General features: G+C 38.5%; 1 protein-coding gene across 5 annotated transcripts in view; it reads left to right on the forward strand.

Moving 5' to 3' along the window:
• TENM3 (teneurin transmembrane protein 3) overlaps nucleotides 1-14,445 on the forward strand; it is a 592,885-nt gene that overhangs the window by 539,307 nt on the left and 39,133 nt on the right. For 4 of the 5 annotated variants that reach the window (XM_032869853.1, XM_032869854.1, XM_032869855.1 and 1 more), the window contains 4 exons: nucleotides 1,163-1,430; nucleotides 2,727-2,870; nucleotides 7,180-7,429; nucleotides 8,257-8,277. In XM_032869853.1, coding sequence (XP_032725744.1) covers nucleotides 1,163-1,430; nucleotides 2,727-2,870; nucleotides 7,180-7,429; nucleotides 8,257-8,277 — 683 coding nt within the window. The remainder of the gene's footprint in view (nucleotides 1-1,162; nucleotides 1,431-2,726; nucleotides 2,871-7,179; nucleotides 7,430-8,256; nucleotides 8,278-14,445) is intronic. The other variant, XM_032869856.1, reaches the window with a different exon arrangement.

A 14,445-nucleotide genomic window follows, 5' to 3' on the forward strand; every position in this document is an offset into this window, starting at 1 on the left:
AACAGTCTGAATAATGAATCTTGGTCAGCCAACATGGGGAAATCTTGGAGAATGTTATTTAATTCTTGGTGGACAGAATGGTGACTTCTTGGGGCAGAGTCTTGAGCCTAGACGGCCTTGTACTTTGCAAGATACATAGGGTAGTAAACCTCTGAAGACCTACCGTTGTTAGCCAAATAGGAGCTTAGCAGTGGTCATTAGCATCTGCGCTGTTGGGAGAAGACGTTATACGCTACACAAATACATTTTCAAAATAATTAAAATTTTCAAAACAATGAAATATTTCTAAAATACTTTGGCATAGGTCGGTATAAATTTGTTGACGTTCAATGAGCCAGTCGCGGTGATGGGTCAATTGTGGGGTTAAGAATATAATCTTTTAAAATCTAAAAAGGAGAGCATTCTTAGGCAGAGAATTATTTTAACTTTTCACAGTCACAGACCAGTTTTAACTCAAAAAGTATACATTGAGGGTCTTGTGTGTGTGTTCAATAACATATTAGTTGTTCTCTCCGGGAGAATTTATTGCAGCTCTGACCTCTTGGTCCATCTACCATCATATCAAAAACCAGCAGTGAGTCCTCGCTCAGCATTTAACTAATTATGAGAATATGCTGTTCTTATATTACCTTTCAGCGTGGGTATGGAATTCACTACAATTTAACCCAATGGAATTCGTCTTTTCTGTTCCCACTCCTGTCTTTCTAGGCTGTGACCATTCAGCTGCCAAGGCCATAGATGCAAGTTTAATCCCTAAACGAGGCAGCTGGGGTAGGCCAGAACTTTGGCCCAGACCACATCCCTGCTCTGGGCTAACCATCTTACAAATGTGTGCTCGAATTCTCCAGGATGACAGGGGTGAACAATGGGTTAGTGAGAATCTGCTGTGACTATGAGCTAATAAGTCCGTATGTGTCGGCTCTGTGTCCTGTATGAGAAGTAGCACCTGAGGTGTGATGAACTCCGAGTGAGTGACAAGAAGCTTTGAGGAGGAGAAAAATTGGGCTGACAGCAGAGTTATTTTTAATTATCGAATAAAGTAACAGCTCAGATGTGTCTTTGCTGTCCTATTTTAGTTGCTGGGCTCACTTCCTTTAAATCTATTTTAGCTAATGGTTCACCTGTGACCCAACTTTGAAGCTTCTACTTTATGCAAACCTAGGTGCTCCATGAAGAAATGACCATTCCAGGAACAGATTTGAAACTTTCCTACTTGAGCTCCAGAGCGGCGGGATATAAGTCAGTTCTCAAGATCACCATGACCCAGTCTGTCATACCGTTTAATTTAATGAAGGTTCACCTTATGGTGGCTGTGGTAGGAAGACTCTTTCAGAAGTGGTTTCCCGCCTCACCAAACCTGGCCTATACTTTTATATGGGATAAAACAGACGCCTATAACCAAAAGGTCTATGGTCTGTCGGAAGCTGTTGGTAAGTTCCAACTTTGATATATTCTGCGTCAAAAGAATTGTCTTGAAGTCAGAATTCCCATGAAGTCGACTGTCACCCATGGAAATCAATGGATAAACAGATAGGAAGACAGTAAGATTGACCTTGGGGAATTTTAAGCTGGTTGGTGGAGACCTGCCATGGGAAAAGGGAATGTATTTCCTGTGATGTGGAGAAAATATCCCTTCTTTTCTGGCTGAAATTCTGTCTTCAAAAATGTTCTGAATGAGATTCCAATTTTTCCTTACTGTCCTTCCTTTTTTCACCTTTTGTTTTTTTTTAACCTTATCTCCTTAGCTTTCCTTATCCTTTTTTTCATGTTTTCTGTATTTAATAGGGTTGATTCAACACATAATGATATTTAAAGGGATATAGACAATATGTGGTCCCAAAATTATTTCAGCTCTTTTGACTAGGAGTCAGTTTTGTAGAATGACATTCTTAAAAGCCCGTTGTTTACTGAATGATGGGACAACGTGATCAGAGATTGGCGTGTTGAAATAAATATGGTCTAGCTTCGTGCTCAGGTTGAGACCAGCAAAAACTAATGGATACTTTTTGTTCTATTAGTTTTTACCTGAGAATATTCTAGATATTTTATTCTGAAATTAATGTATAACTTGGGTTTGACTCAGTTCCTGTCAATCAGATAATTGCTGCTTCTCCTTTCACTTTGTTCTAAATCTTAAAATCCATGTTTCATAATAACTCTGAAGCTTTTTATTGGTGACTTGTTCAAAGTAATTTACAGCCCTCGTTATTGTTCAGTCCTGATAGTAACATGTGAATATGTCATCATGATCATACTATCTTCTCTGCTGTATTGAACCTGACTTGTCATAAACATTTTGCACAACTTTTAATACTCTTGGAAACTAAACAGCTCTAATTTTTCAGATAGCAAATATTATTTTTAGCTGTTATCATCTGATCACCACCTGGGGCTGATTTATCAGATCTAATTGCTTAACCAGGTACCCAATCTGGTCTTCATCTTGTGCTGTGAACCCCTTGGGAAAGAAATGGTGTGAGGGGAAAAACTACTAGTTTCCAATCAAATCAATAGAAAAATAATATTTGAAGATAGTTTCTTAGAAAAAGACCTTTTATGTGGTCAGATCTATTCATTTAAAAATAATCTCCACGCATAAATGAGTGGAAATAGAGTCTTAGAACACAACTATGGAAAAAAGCAGTTTTATCAAAATAATAAATTGCAATAAATAAATTTTATCAAAATAAGTTGAGAAGATGTACTGTGCTTTGTCTTGATTCCAGTGTCGGTTGGATACGAATACGAGTCATGTCTGGACCTGACTCTGTGGGAAAAGAGGACCGCCATTTTACAAGGCTATGAATTAGACGCTTCCAACATGGGTGGTTGGACATTAGATAAACATCATGTGTTGGACGTTCAGAATGGTAAGATCTTGTTTGTAGTTAATACCACTTGCCTTAATAGATTGTGGCAACATTTTATCTTCTGCATGCTGTAGGATTAGAATTAGTAGAAAAAATAAAGATAGATTTTTAAAGACTCTACAAGTCTGAGGTGGGAACAACCTAATCTTCTTGTGAACTGTGAATCCATCATAAATTCATCACCAAAATAGTTCTCCCACTTGAATGTAAATGATTTTGGTGCTGCACTGAAAGTACTCTACGTGGTAGTCTTCACACAGATTCACCCAGGAGTGTCTAACTCTATAGCAAGCCCAGAGTTGATTGAGGGTGCTTTAGGAAAGTTTACCAAAAATGGAGGGAGGGGTACTTTTTTTAAAGTAAAGAAAAAAAATCCACATGACTTTACCAAAATATTTCTGATAGATCTTAATCCTTAAATAATTAGCCTATTCTGAGCATGTAGACTTTTTTTCAGTTCTTCTAAGATTATATGTAAGAAAAAAAATTGTTCTCCTGCTCAGATTGGGTTCCATATGCTCTTACTTTGTAATTATTAGGAAAAATAAAGGAATGATCTGAGAAGAAAGCAAGGATTGAGAGGGATTACTCATAGTAAACCTTATACTGTAAAGGAATATTCTCTGACAACACATATTTCATATATCACAGAAGATATAAATTATTTTACAAATTTGACCGGCGTAATCTCATAAAGAATGTTATTTATATTAAACGAACTCTGTTGTCCTCACTGTGTGTCTGACATTTTGCCCTCATGCCGCCTACACCTAAGTATTTTCTAGAAAAGCAGAACCTGAAGGTGACTTCCTCTAGCCCCCATCCTAAACCGTATCATGCTAGTACCTCTCTACCCTCCCTTGCCAAATCTCCCTTTCCAATAGGAGAGTTCCCAGTCATGGCAAATTCTCTAGCTTGGACCTCACAAAGGTTTTTGGAAGGTTCGGAATTTTGAATTGAGCATGTAATACAACTAAATGTTTATGAGTATTGGTCACTTTTTCAGATTAATGTTACTTTGATATCTGTTCTTTTTATTTAAGAAATTTTGTTGTCAGAGCTGGAGAGGGTGCATTTTCAATTTCCAAACATAATGAATGTATAGTAGTGTCCAAGCCAGTGCTGGAGAATGCTGGTGTCTTATCTCTAGAAGAGAATAGTACCGAGCAAATCGATAGAGAAGGACCCTCCACCCGTTTCCTACCTTACAGCAGCGCTGAGCTCTTCGCCCGGTCCAGCTGTATTCTGAACATCGGGTTGCCATTCAGTGAGTGTGCCAGAAGGTTGGGAGCAGAGCCCATAGCTAGTGCCACGTGCAGCACACGCTTGGGAAAAGCGAGACTCCTAACCAAGAAGGACGCTCCATATGTTATCCCTAATCATCAGCGGGGTCTGAAGCCGTGCTATTTCCGTCTGTCATGTTGGGAACACCAGGCACAGTCACAGGCTTTCAAAATGCAAAGCCACATGCCCAATGTGCCCCTGGCTGCTCCTGATTAAATGATGTGAAATGGTATTTCACACAATTTGACATATTGCTAGATTCCTTCAGAATTTCTTTATAAACCAAACCAGGGGAACCTCTCTAGAAACATTTTAGTTATCGTGAGCATATAGGGTCAAGTTCAGAGCCCCAGGATTTCACCAAGAGATTATGAGCTGGTAGGGGGTCAACAGGCAGAGAGCTCCAGAAAGTCCATGCCGTAAACCCACATTGTAACAGTGGTGAATTACACTGTTATGATACCCAAAACTGAGTTTAGAATTCAGGTGGGTTTGAGAAATTTAGATACTCTTGTCTCTCTCTCTCTTTCACACACACACACACACACATACACACACACCCTCTACCAGAATAATATATAGTTTGCTTTTATTAAAATATTAGGTCAGCTGTAGAAGCTAGGCTACCCCAAATTCTGTCCTCCACAAATTGCTATAAATTATAAAATATATGTTGTTTTAAAATGTGAGGTAACCTAATTCCGGGGGTAAACTGCTTGTGATTTCAAATTTTATCCAAGAACCGTTTGACAAGGAGTGGCTTCCCAAAGTGACATGTGTCTAATTGAATAAACAAAGTGATTTGTAATCGTGACAAGGGGGATGAGCTATGAAATGTATTAAAGATGAAGAGAAGGCTTAAATGGAGACAGTGACAGGTGTTTGCAGGCCTGGAACGTGGAAGTAAATATTCTAATGTTCGTCTTTGTCTTCTGTCATAATAGAGGAGAATCATGAAGGACCAATTGTTTAAAATAATGACTGAATAAATCAGCCTGAGCAGAGCAGTAGGCCGGCTTGTAGCATTCTTTGCATGAAACTTACAGACCTGGCCCTTCCAGGAAAATAGAGTTCCATAATTGTCAAATAACATAATCACAGAAAGAAGGATCTTAGGTATCATTAATGTATTCTTTGAAGATTCAAGGCAAAAGGGTTTTCACGTGTTATGATCCAGCCTTATTTGGCTTATTTTTCCTTAAATTTGATCTTCTCTGATTTCTTTATGTAAATTTTCTGTGATTATTACATCACTCAAAAAGCATTTCAAAGTAATCATAGAATCCACCTAAAAATGTGCTAAGCTATAAGAGGAACATAATCATTCTGATGTCTTCTTCATTTTAAAATTATCCCAAAGTGAGAGGAAAAAAACACATTCTTGAGTTTCCTGTTTGTACTTTCATGGATTGATTCTTTTAACTGTGTAGCTGCTAAAAAGTATAAGCATTGGCTTGAAGAACTGCTTTGAAATAGAGAACATTCAATAAATATATAATACATACAACTCCAAAGTCCAAGCAGCAGACGGTTTATACAGATAATAGCCCTCTACAAAGTGTCATGAAATATGTATGGAACAGTGACAGCTGACAATCCAGGATACCTCAGGCCAAGATGAAACCATTGATCTGCTCTCTAGATAATAATGGCGAGTGAATAAAATTAGAATCACAACTCAAATCCAGTTTCTATCTATGAAAATATTTACTATTCTTCTGGGATTTTTTTTTTCTCAGATTTTCATTGAGGACCCTAATGGCACAAACTGACATTGTGTCTTAAGTAGGATTGGCACTTGCATGCCTAAAAGCAGAATTCTCCTTAAATAATAAGTTGCCCTTCCATAACCGCTTTGCTATGTTTGGAATTTTGAATAACTGTGTGTGTATGCGTCTTCGTGTCAGTTACGAGTATAACCAAAAAGAATGTTCTTTGGCAGTATAATAGTATATAGTATATAGGGGGTTTGACAGTCACTGTCTAAATTTATTTTCTATAAAGTAATTTTAACATTTTCAAAGTCAGTGATAGACTCGGAAGAAATTCGTATTGCTGGTGCACATTTTTATTGGTTGGATTAATCCATAATGGTATAACATCATTAAGCAATTGGAAAACTTATTATTCCCTGAAGAACATGTAGAATGGGTCTCAAATTTGGTTGCACATTAGGGTCATCGGGAGGTTTGGGTTTTGTTTTTGTTTTTTTTTTTTAAGATTTTATTTATTGGGGCACCTGGGTTGCTCAGGCTATTGGGCATCTGCCTTCAGCTCAGGTCAGGTTCCCTGGGTCCTGGGATCCAGCCCCACATCAGGCTCCCTGCTCAGCGGGAACCTGCTTCTCCCTCTCCCTCTGCTGTTCTCCTTGCTTGTGTTCTCTTGCTCTCTCTGTCAAATAAATAAAATCTTAAAAAAAATTTTTTTTCATGTATTTATTTGACAGAGAGAGAGAGAGTACACACGGAAGTGGGGCGGGGGCAGAGGAAGCAGGTGCAGCTGACTCCTCACTGAGCAGGGAGCCTGACGTAGAGCTTGATTCCAGGACCCTGAGATCATGACCTGACCCAAAGGAAGACACCCAACTGCCTAAGCCGTCCAGGCGCACTATCTGGAATGTTCTAAAAGTCTGCCCCCAGACCAGTTAAATCAGGGGCTCTCAGGAGGAGATCCTAGCATCAGTGAAACAGACCCAGTCTGTCCCACTATGTAGCCAAGTTTGAGAACCACCGATGTCGACAATTTGGGCTTTTAATTTTGCTGATTCGTCCTTTGTTTCTTTCACCAGCCCTCCCTTACATGCATAACAGATAGCACTTTTCATATATATCCTTTGTATTTTGCCAAATGATATTTTACACCAGGTTAAATAAATAGAGTTCTTGTTCTTTCCGAGAGAACTTGAACTAAATGTTCCCAGTCTATATCTATAAAGCACTGAATTATAGTTACACCTAGAGTGAGCATGTTTACTTTTCATCTTTCTACTTTGTATAACAAGAAAAATGCATTTTGTGTCTTCCAGGCATACTGTACAAGGGCAATGGGGAAAACCAGTTCATCTCCCAACAGCCTCCAGTTGTCAGTAGCATCATGGGAAATGGCCGGAGGCGCAGCATCTCGTGCCCCAGTTGCAATGGTCAGGCCGATGGTAATAAATTGTTGGCCCCGGTTGCGTTAGCTTGCGGGATCGATGGCAGCCTGTATGTAGGGGATTTCAACTATGTTCGGCGAATATTCCCTTCTGGAAATGTAACAAGTGTTTTAGAACTAAGGTATGTCTTTCCTTAATTTTTTTTTTTTTTTTTTAGATTTATTTTTAAGTGATCTCTGCACCCAGCATGGGGCTCGAACTTACAACCCAGAGATCAAGACTTGTGTGGTCCTCCAACTGAGCCAGACGGGCATCCCCTTAATTTGGGATTGTTACCAAAGCTGAGCCTGCCTTTATAAGAAAAAGTGTTTAGTCTAATAGACCGATTTATTTATTTAAGTATACCTTCCCAATGTTTAAAATTCCTCCTGAAAAGAAGTCAGATTCTTAGTTAAAGTCAGGAAAAGCACAACACATATATTCTGTACCATAAATGTAAAAAGGAATATAAAGTCACCCAACACAGAAAATGTCTTACTGATTTCAGGGCATTTTCTATGCTCCAATGGGAGAGAACTATGACTTTTAAACCCCTTTAGTTCTTCAGAATAACTTCTTGATATAGGTTGTTACTCTTTTATGTCACGTGAGTTGAAATTAAGAGATAGAATATTTCCCTACCGTATCAGGACATAAGAGTAAGGCAATAACTTTCCATTAGAATATTGGATCTTCAAGTTGGGTTAACCCATTAGCCATAATACCAAAAGTTAAAGTTATAAATTGTTGCTTTGCCTTGTTCATTTAAGTGTGATTATTAAAATCATCCTATTCTGTAAATTATTTGATAAGCCTTGGCTTAAAAAATTCCTTTCCAGTGTTATTTCTGCTTAAGTTGGCAATTTTCCATTCAAATAATTAAAATCTCAGTATGCAACTCATTATATTTTAGCAACTTTTTCTAACTGTGCTTTTTTCCCCCCACCTTTTTTATCTGCTTCCACCAAGAAATAAAGATTTTAGACATAGGTAAGCATCTTGCTAAAAGGTTACTGTGTATTTTCAAATGTCCTTTTTACATGTTGATGTGACTCTCTGACATTGTTTTCTAAGAACATTTCATCATGAGAGAGGAAACTCAGTATCACAGAACATCTAAGGAATGAAAACTGCTTAAATGAACCATTCGTATGTAGCATGTTGCAAATTCTATTATGCAATGTAATCTGAAAAGCTCTTTTCAAGTTGGTTAATAAAATAAATTTTGTCACACACAAAAAAATTATAAGGAACATGTCCATAGAACAAATATATTTCTAAACATCAGTTACTGGCTCACGTAATCTAAGCCATATTGAACAGAATCAAATTTGAAGCAGAGTAGGAGACTTTAAGACACATTTAGTTTGACCAGTCATCAGGGCAGATCCTGGTTTATTGGGCCCAAAGCTTATTCAATTGGGGAGATTCTGTTTAAGAAAAAGAATCTGAAAAATGTTTTACTGTGGCAAATGTTTTAAAACATAAGATCATGTGATCATGTTCCCTGGGACCTCGCTGGGCTTGGAAGGAACCGTACGAAGGAATCCTAATACTTAGGCTTTGTTAACTTCCTGGTAAATTTCATCACTGTGGTCATTTATATTTTCCCAAGTTGAGAGAGTCACTAGATTTGCGTTTTAAGAAGTAATGTTTTCATGGACAGTATTATGAAGGAAAAGACTTTCTTCAAAGTTTAGGATGAGAACAGGTGAAACAAGTGTGTGAGCTCAGTTTTTCAGATTCTACTTGCAACGTATCCTTAGGTAGAGAAGGCATAGCAAAAGCTTGTGTATAAAGTGTTTTGACTGAAAAACTTCCCACAGGGCAACAAAAAAGGAAAAAAAGTAACATATTTTAAAGTAAAGCTCACCAAAAACGCTAGACTAGTTGCACCTGCTGGATCTCATTTGGCCAGTAAAGTATCTAATGAAATGATATCAGGTGGAAAAATTAGAAATAGTTTATGTGACATCCTTGAGATGAGCACATCAGCATTACCCACTGGAACAGTGTTGCAGAGACTGACAAGGAGGGAATAAGAGACAAGGTTCCCCCAGAAGATGAGAAGCTGTTGCATACCCGTATGACCAGGCAGGGCCCCAGGACCTTTCCCCGAGATGCCCTATTTGAGTTTGTGCTGAGTGAGATGCCCTATGGAGCTTGTGCTCTCAGCTAACAGCTCGTCACGTGCTAAGATTAACAGTAAATTTCTCCAGACTGCTGAGCACACGAAGCTCTGCTATTAGAATCCACAGCAAAGTATCAAAATTGTTCTGGCCTCGCCTTCTTGGTAACTGTGGAGGAAAGAGGGAAGACAGACCCGTGCATACACCAACTGAATGTGAAAATGCTGGAGGCCACACAGAAAGAACGATCAAAGCAGCTCCCTTTTAACAAACCAGCCCATCACCTGCCAGGCTCGGTGCCAGACATTTTATATACTTTATTGCAGATCCAAACAATAGTCCTTTGGGGTTCCAGATGAGGTCACTGAAACTCAAGGAAGCTTTGGGGAGTGGGAAGCGTTTTTTTCCCCAAGACACATAACTAAGAAGTGGGGAGCAGGGATTTGAACCACTCTGAACAGCCTGTTCATTGCACTACACCGCGCAGTCAGTTTTTTAGGTGTCCAAATGGCTAGAATTCTGTGGGATAATTCCCTGGGTACACAAAAAGCTAGATTTATTTCACAATCATTGGACAAATTACTTAGAGCTATAATCTCTCTCCCTGGGGGGGGGGAACTACATTGATTAGAGGTTAGAGCTCCATTATTATTAACAATACTTTCTAATATGAGCTCATTATGTACTAACTCCTGGTGTCGGGCAGTGATACTCATTGTGCTCCCTCTCTCATGACCCTCCTTAACCTTTCTCCCCTGTACGTTATCCTGGCTAAGTGTGAGCTCCTGCATTTCCTTTTGCTCCATGCATGTAAAATACACTGTTTGGGTTTTATATTGATATTCATGCTTGTTAAATCAGTGTTGACTGATCACTTCCCATGTACTAGGCAGTTTGACAAATAATAATGTAAGAAAATCCATGCTCTCAGAACTAAACAATCTAGTAGGGGAAACAAGATATATAAGTAACAAAGTAACGTTATCAGTATCCTACTTTGGCACTTTGTTATATCCAGGGCTTATACTGTGAGAGGAATTCTATGGGGGAAAAGATTACTGGGGATGGGGGCGTGATAAGTGAAAATGCTCTGGAAGGTGATATTTGACCTAGGTCTGAAAATGAAGTCTGCTTAAACAGAACAACAGGAAGAAAGGCGTTGGGAGGCAGTTGTGAAGAAAGAATACAGAACAAGGGACATTACTGGGGTTTGTGAAAGGCATGAGCAAGACATGTTCTAAGAGGAGTCAGATTTACCTGGGTGGAGCAGGGGGTCCATGTGGGAAATAGTAAGAGATACAGGTAAAAAGTCAGGGTAGGGTCAGATTGCTTAGGGCCTTGAGTGCTCTAAGGAATTGCTCTTCTGTCCTGTAGGACAACAGAGATAGTGGACAACCATTTTCTGACCTTGAACAAGATGGCGGCATACTCAAAATGGCCCTCAAGGAAGATGAGTCTGATATCAGTATTCAGGATGACTTGAGGATCTGTTAGAAAGCTGTTGCCTGAAACCATGAGATGCTAGGTACCAGAAAGAGTATGGCTAACGAGGAAGGAAATCCACCTGTAAAATAAAGGAAGGCAGAGAATGAACATACTATATGAGGGTGATGAAGAAGAGGATGATAGAAAAGAGAGGGCAAAAATAGGGATTCCATTTGCTCAATAACTAATTAATCAAAACGGACTTCACAAAGGCAAGATATGTCAACTCACTGGAGCTTCTCTATTTTGCTTAAAAAAATAAAATTCTTTCCAGGTGCTTCTTCCTATTTGCCTATGTTCTCTTCCTCATCGTAGTTGATAGGATCCTGTTGGCTTTCTCTTTATCCCCACTGTGCTGGCTAGCATCAAAGTCATGAGGGGCTTAGGAACAGATGATAGGAGGAAAAAGATATTGAAAATACATCTAAATATACAAAAATGAACAGTATAGGCAGTTAATGATTAAGTAATATATTAAAATGCATGATTCTGGTCATTTACTAGTTTTGTATACTATTAAAGAGTCTCATTAATTAGATTAATGGGGGACATAATTAATGAAAATATTAAATAACAAAATAAATATAAAAACACATAGTCTTTTTATTTTAAAATCCAGAGTATTCTGTCATACCAAATATAATAAGCACTGCCAGGATATTATAGCAAATAAAAGTCTCAAGCTATACTTGAATGAACGGATATAAATACTAATCAATCAACACACAAAATTTTTTACATAAAAGGAAGCTTCTGAAATCCTTAAAATTTTTAAGATCTCTTAGCTATGCTAAACATCTCCCCTATAGGTTTATAGTATGAGTTTGCTAACAAACTCCTTTTGTAGGTAATAAATTTTAGCTTATCTCTGTTCCAATTCTCTAAAATTCCAAAATAAAGGAACTTAAATTAATTAAGTAATACCAGTTAAGAGGCAATAAAATATGTGAGACTAAAAATCAACTTTGTGAATTTTATATTACCAATTAAGAGACCAAAGAAAATGCCAATCACAGGTCTGTGAACTTGAATCAATTAAAGTTTAAATACAAGATTATAAAAGCTTGATTCAGCACTTCTTATTGACTTCATATTTAAAAGTCAAACAGACACAGAAATACCACATCCCCAAGCCCTGCTTGCAAGTATAAAAAGTTTCAGTCACCAGAAAAGAGGCATTTTATTGTTATCCATAAATATAATTTACGCTTTTCTGTGTTCTAAGGGCTCTGGCACAATTTCCAATAAAAAGATGAAAGTGCTAATGACATCTCTTCTATAGCTTATTCTTTGCAAATATCTCTCTAGTCTACGAAGGCTGAATGATGACAGAATGAGTAAGATCATCTAGTCTGTGTTTACAGCTGGATCTGTGTCCATGGAGTTTGCTTGGGAATCACAGTCATCTAGGCAGGGCAGGGTCAGTCTTCTGAGGAGCAGGTACTAAAGGTTTTTAACTTGCTTTGATTTTGCTGCCGTTAGTCAAAACCTTAATGTTATCTTAAGCCTCTCTGAAATGAAAATCTCAATCAGTTGTACAAGAAGACCATGGTGCTTCTCCTGGTGAACAGAGACTCGCACAAACCATCCACGTTGTACATCCCTACACTCCAGCCCTCGGTCACTGTAGCCTCCCGTCTTCCACAAGAGACCTATGACTGACCTGAGAACTCACCATCGATTTGTGCTCACACACCAGCCTCTCAAGGGCTTTGGCTTTTCAGGAAGCCAGAGCGCAAGTACTAGCCTGCTATCAGAAAATTCTGCTTATATTGGGTGTCCTTGAACCCCAGATCCATCCCATATATTGTCAGAGCTTCTCTGTGTGCAGTCAGCTGAAAGTTTCCAAGCTCACTCCCCCCCACACACTTTAGTGCTTTGGTACTGATCCCTATTTTCATTTAGAAGGAGCTGGGCTCTCAGAAGCAGCTGTCACCCGCCACTCTAGGCTGCATGGCAGAGAACTCATCCAGTTCTCATTCCCCACCATTCTGTGGGGGGATATTTCCAGAGGTAAACTCTTCTCCAAGACTGCATACTCCTCCACATTTGTTATTCTGGACAATGGAGTTGTGTGCAAAATTAGAGCTTTCATTTGGCAGACATTTTTTATGTTGCTTGATTGAGACATTCCTGCATCTTCAAAGAAGGAGATGCTTCAGGATGGGAAATGGCAAATATAAGCCCCACTTTGGACATTCTCTTATTACTATCCCACTGGAATAAAAATGACGTCAGTAAAAGCAAATCTTAGGACTTGAATGTCTGGGTTTTTTTGGACTCATGTCCTATAGCTCAAGCAGCCACCTCAAAAATCTGCTGTTTTATTCTCAAAATGAGGCACGTCATGAAAAATCACGTGTAATTTTTTTATACCATTCTTTAAGATTTTATTTCTTTGGGAGAGAGTGCACACAAGCCTATGGCAGGAGGGGCAGAGGGAGAGGGAGAGAGAGAATCTCAAGCAGACTCCCTGCTGAGCACAGAGCTACATGCTGGGCTCGATCTCACAACCCTTAGATCATGACCTGAGCTGAAATCAAGAGTCAGATGCTTAACCAACTGAGCCACCCAGGTACCCCTTTCTTTACATCATTCTTCATCAGGGTCCTGAAGTTTTTATTCTCCTTTGTTGTAAAGCCATGATTTATATAGTTAGAACAGCTCGGTATTAAAATTCTCCCATGTACACTATCAAATAAAGGCAAGGTGCAGAACAGCTTTTGTGCAAAAGTACGTATGTGTCTATAAATAGGTACCTATTTGTAGCATAATAAAAAATATAAAAGGATATATGCTTTTTTTATCAAGGAATATTAGAGATAAGAAGGGGCAGGGGAGAATCCTTTCCCTTTTCATTTTGTACAGTTCTGCACAGTTTATAAGTGGGTTAAATAGATGGGAAGATCATGAGTTTTGGGTTGTTTTTGTACATCTTTGGATTGAAAAATTGAATTAATATTCTTTATTTTTGAAACTGTCTCCTAGAAGTTGCTCTTGAAGGATTTTTCCACAAATAGCCTTTCAACAGGTATTTTAGAAAAGATTCATAAAGAGGGTGAAAAGGACTTCATGATTAAGTCCCCCTATCCTGGGCTTGGATGTCATTGAAATGAGTAATTCGGCATATTACCCTCCACTTGAAAAATTACTCAATATTCCCAGAGTACCCCAAACAAGGTCTTTGTCCTTGAGCCAAACCATATGCATTTGGAGACCAAGTCATCTGGCTTTGAAAATTCAGAGGAACGATTGATGATATTACTTCAACACTGAGAAAAAAGAGACCCCAGCTTGCACTCCTCAAGATGGTACATTTCCACCCTTTGTACGTGTAAAAGAAAGAAAGACTTCTTGATACTATTTTCTTGAAAGTGACCTTGTGGCTTTATAAAGGTATTTCATATGAATACCTAATTCCGACTGAATTTACATTGGGTTGCATTATTCATTTGCCTTTATCATCATTACTCTAGAAGCAATTCCAAGTGGGTGTTTAAAGAAGAGGTCTGCGTTGTTTTAATAGTTCAGGATCTTATAAGCA

The sequence above is a fragment of the Lontra canadensis genome, unplaced genomic scaffold (genome assembly GCF_010015895.1).
Source record: "Lontra canadensis isolate GAN:19392208 unplaced genomic scaffold, GSC_riverotter_1.0 scaffold39, whole genome shotgun sequence".
NCBI classification, from domain to species: Eukaryota; Metazoa; Chordata; class Mammalia; order Carnivora; family Mustelidae; genus Lontra; species Lontra canadensis.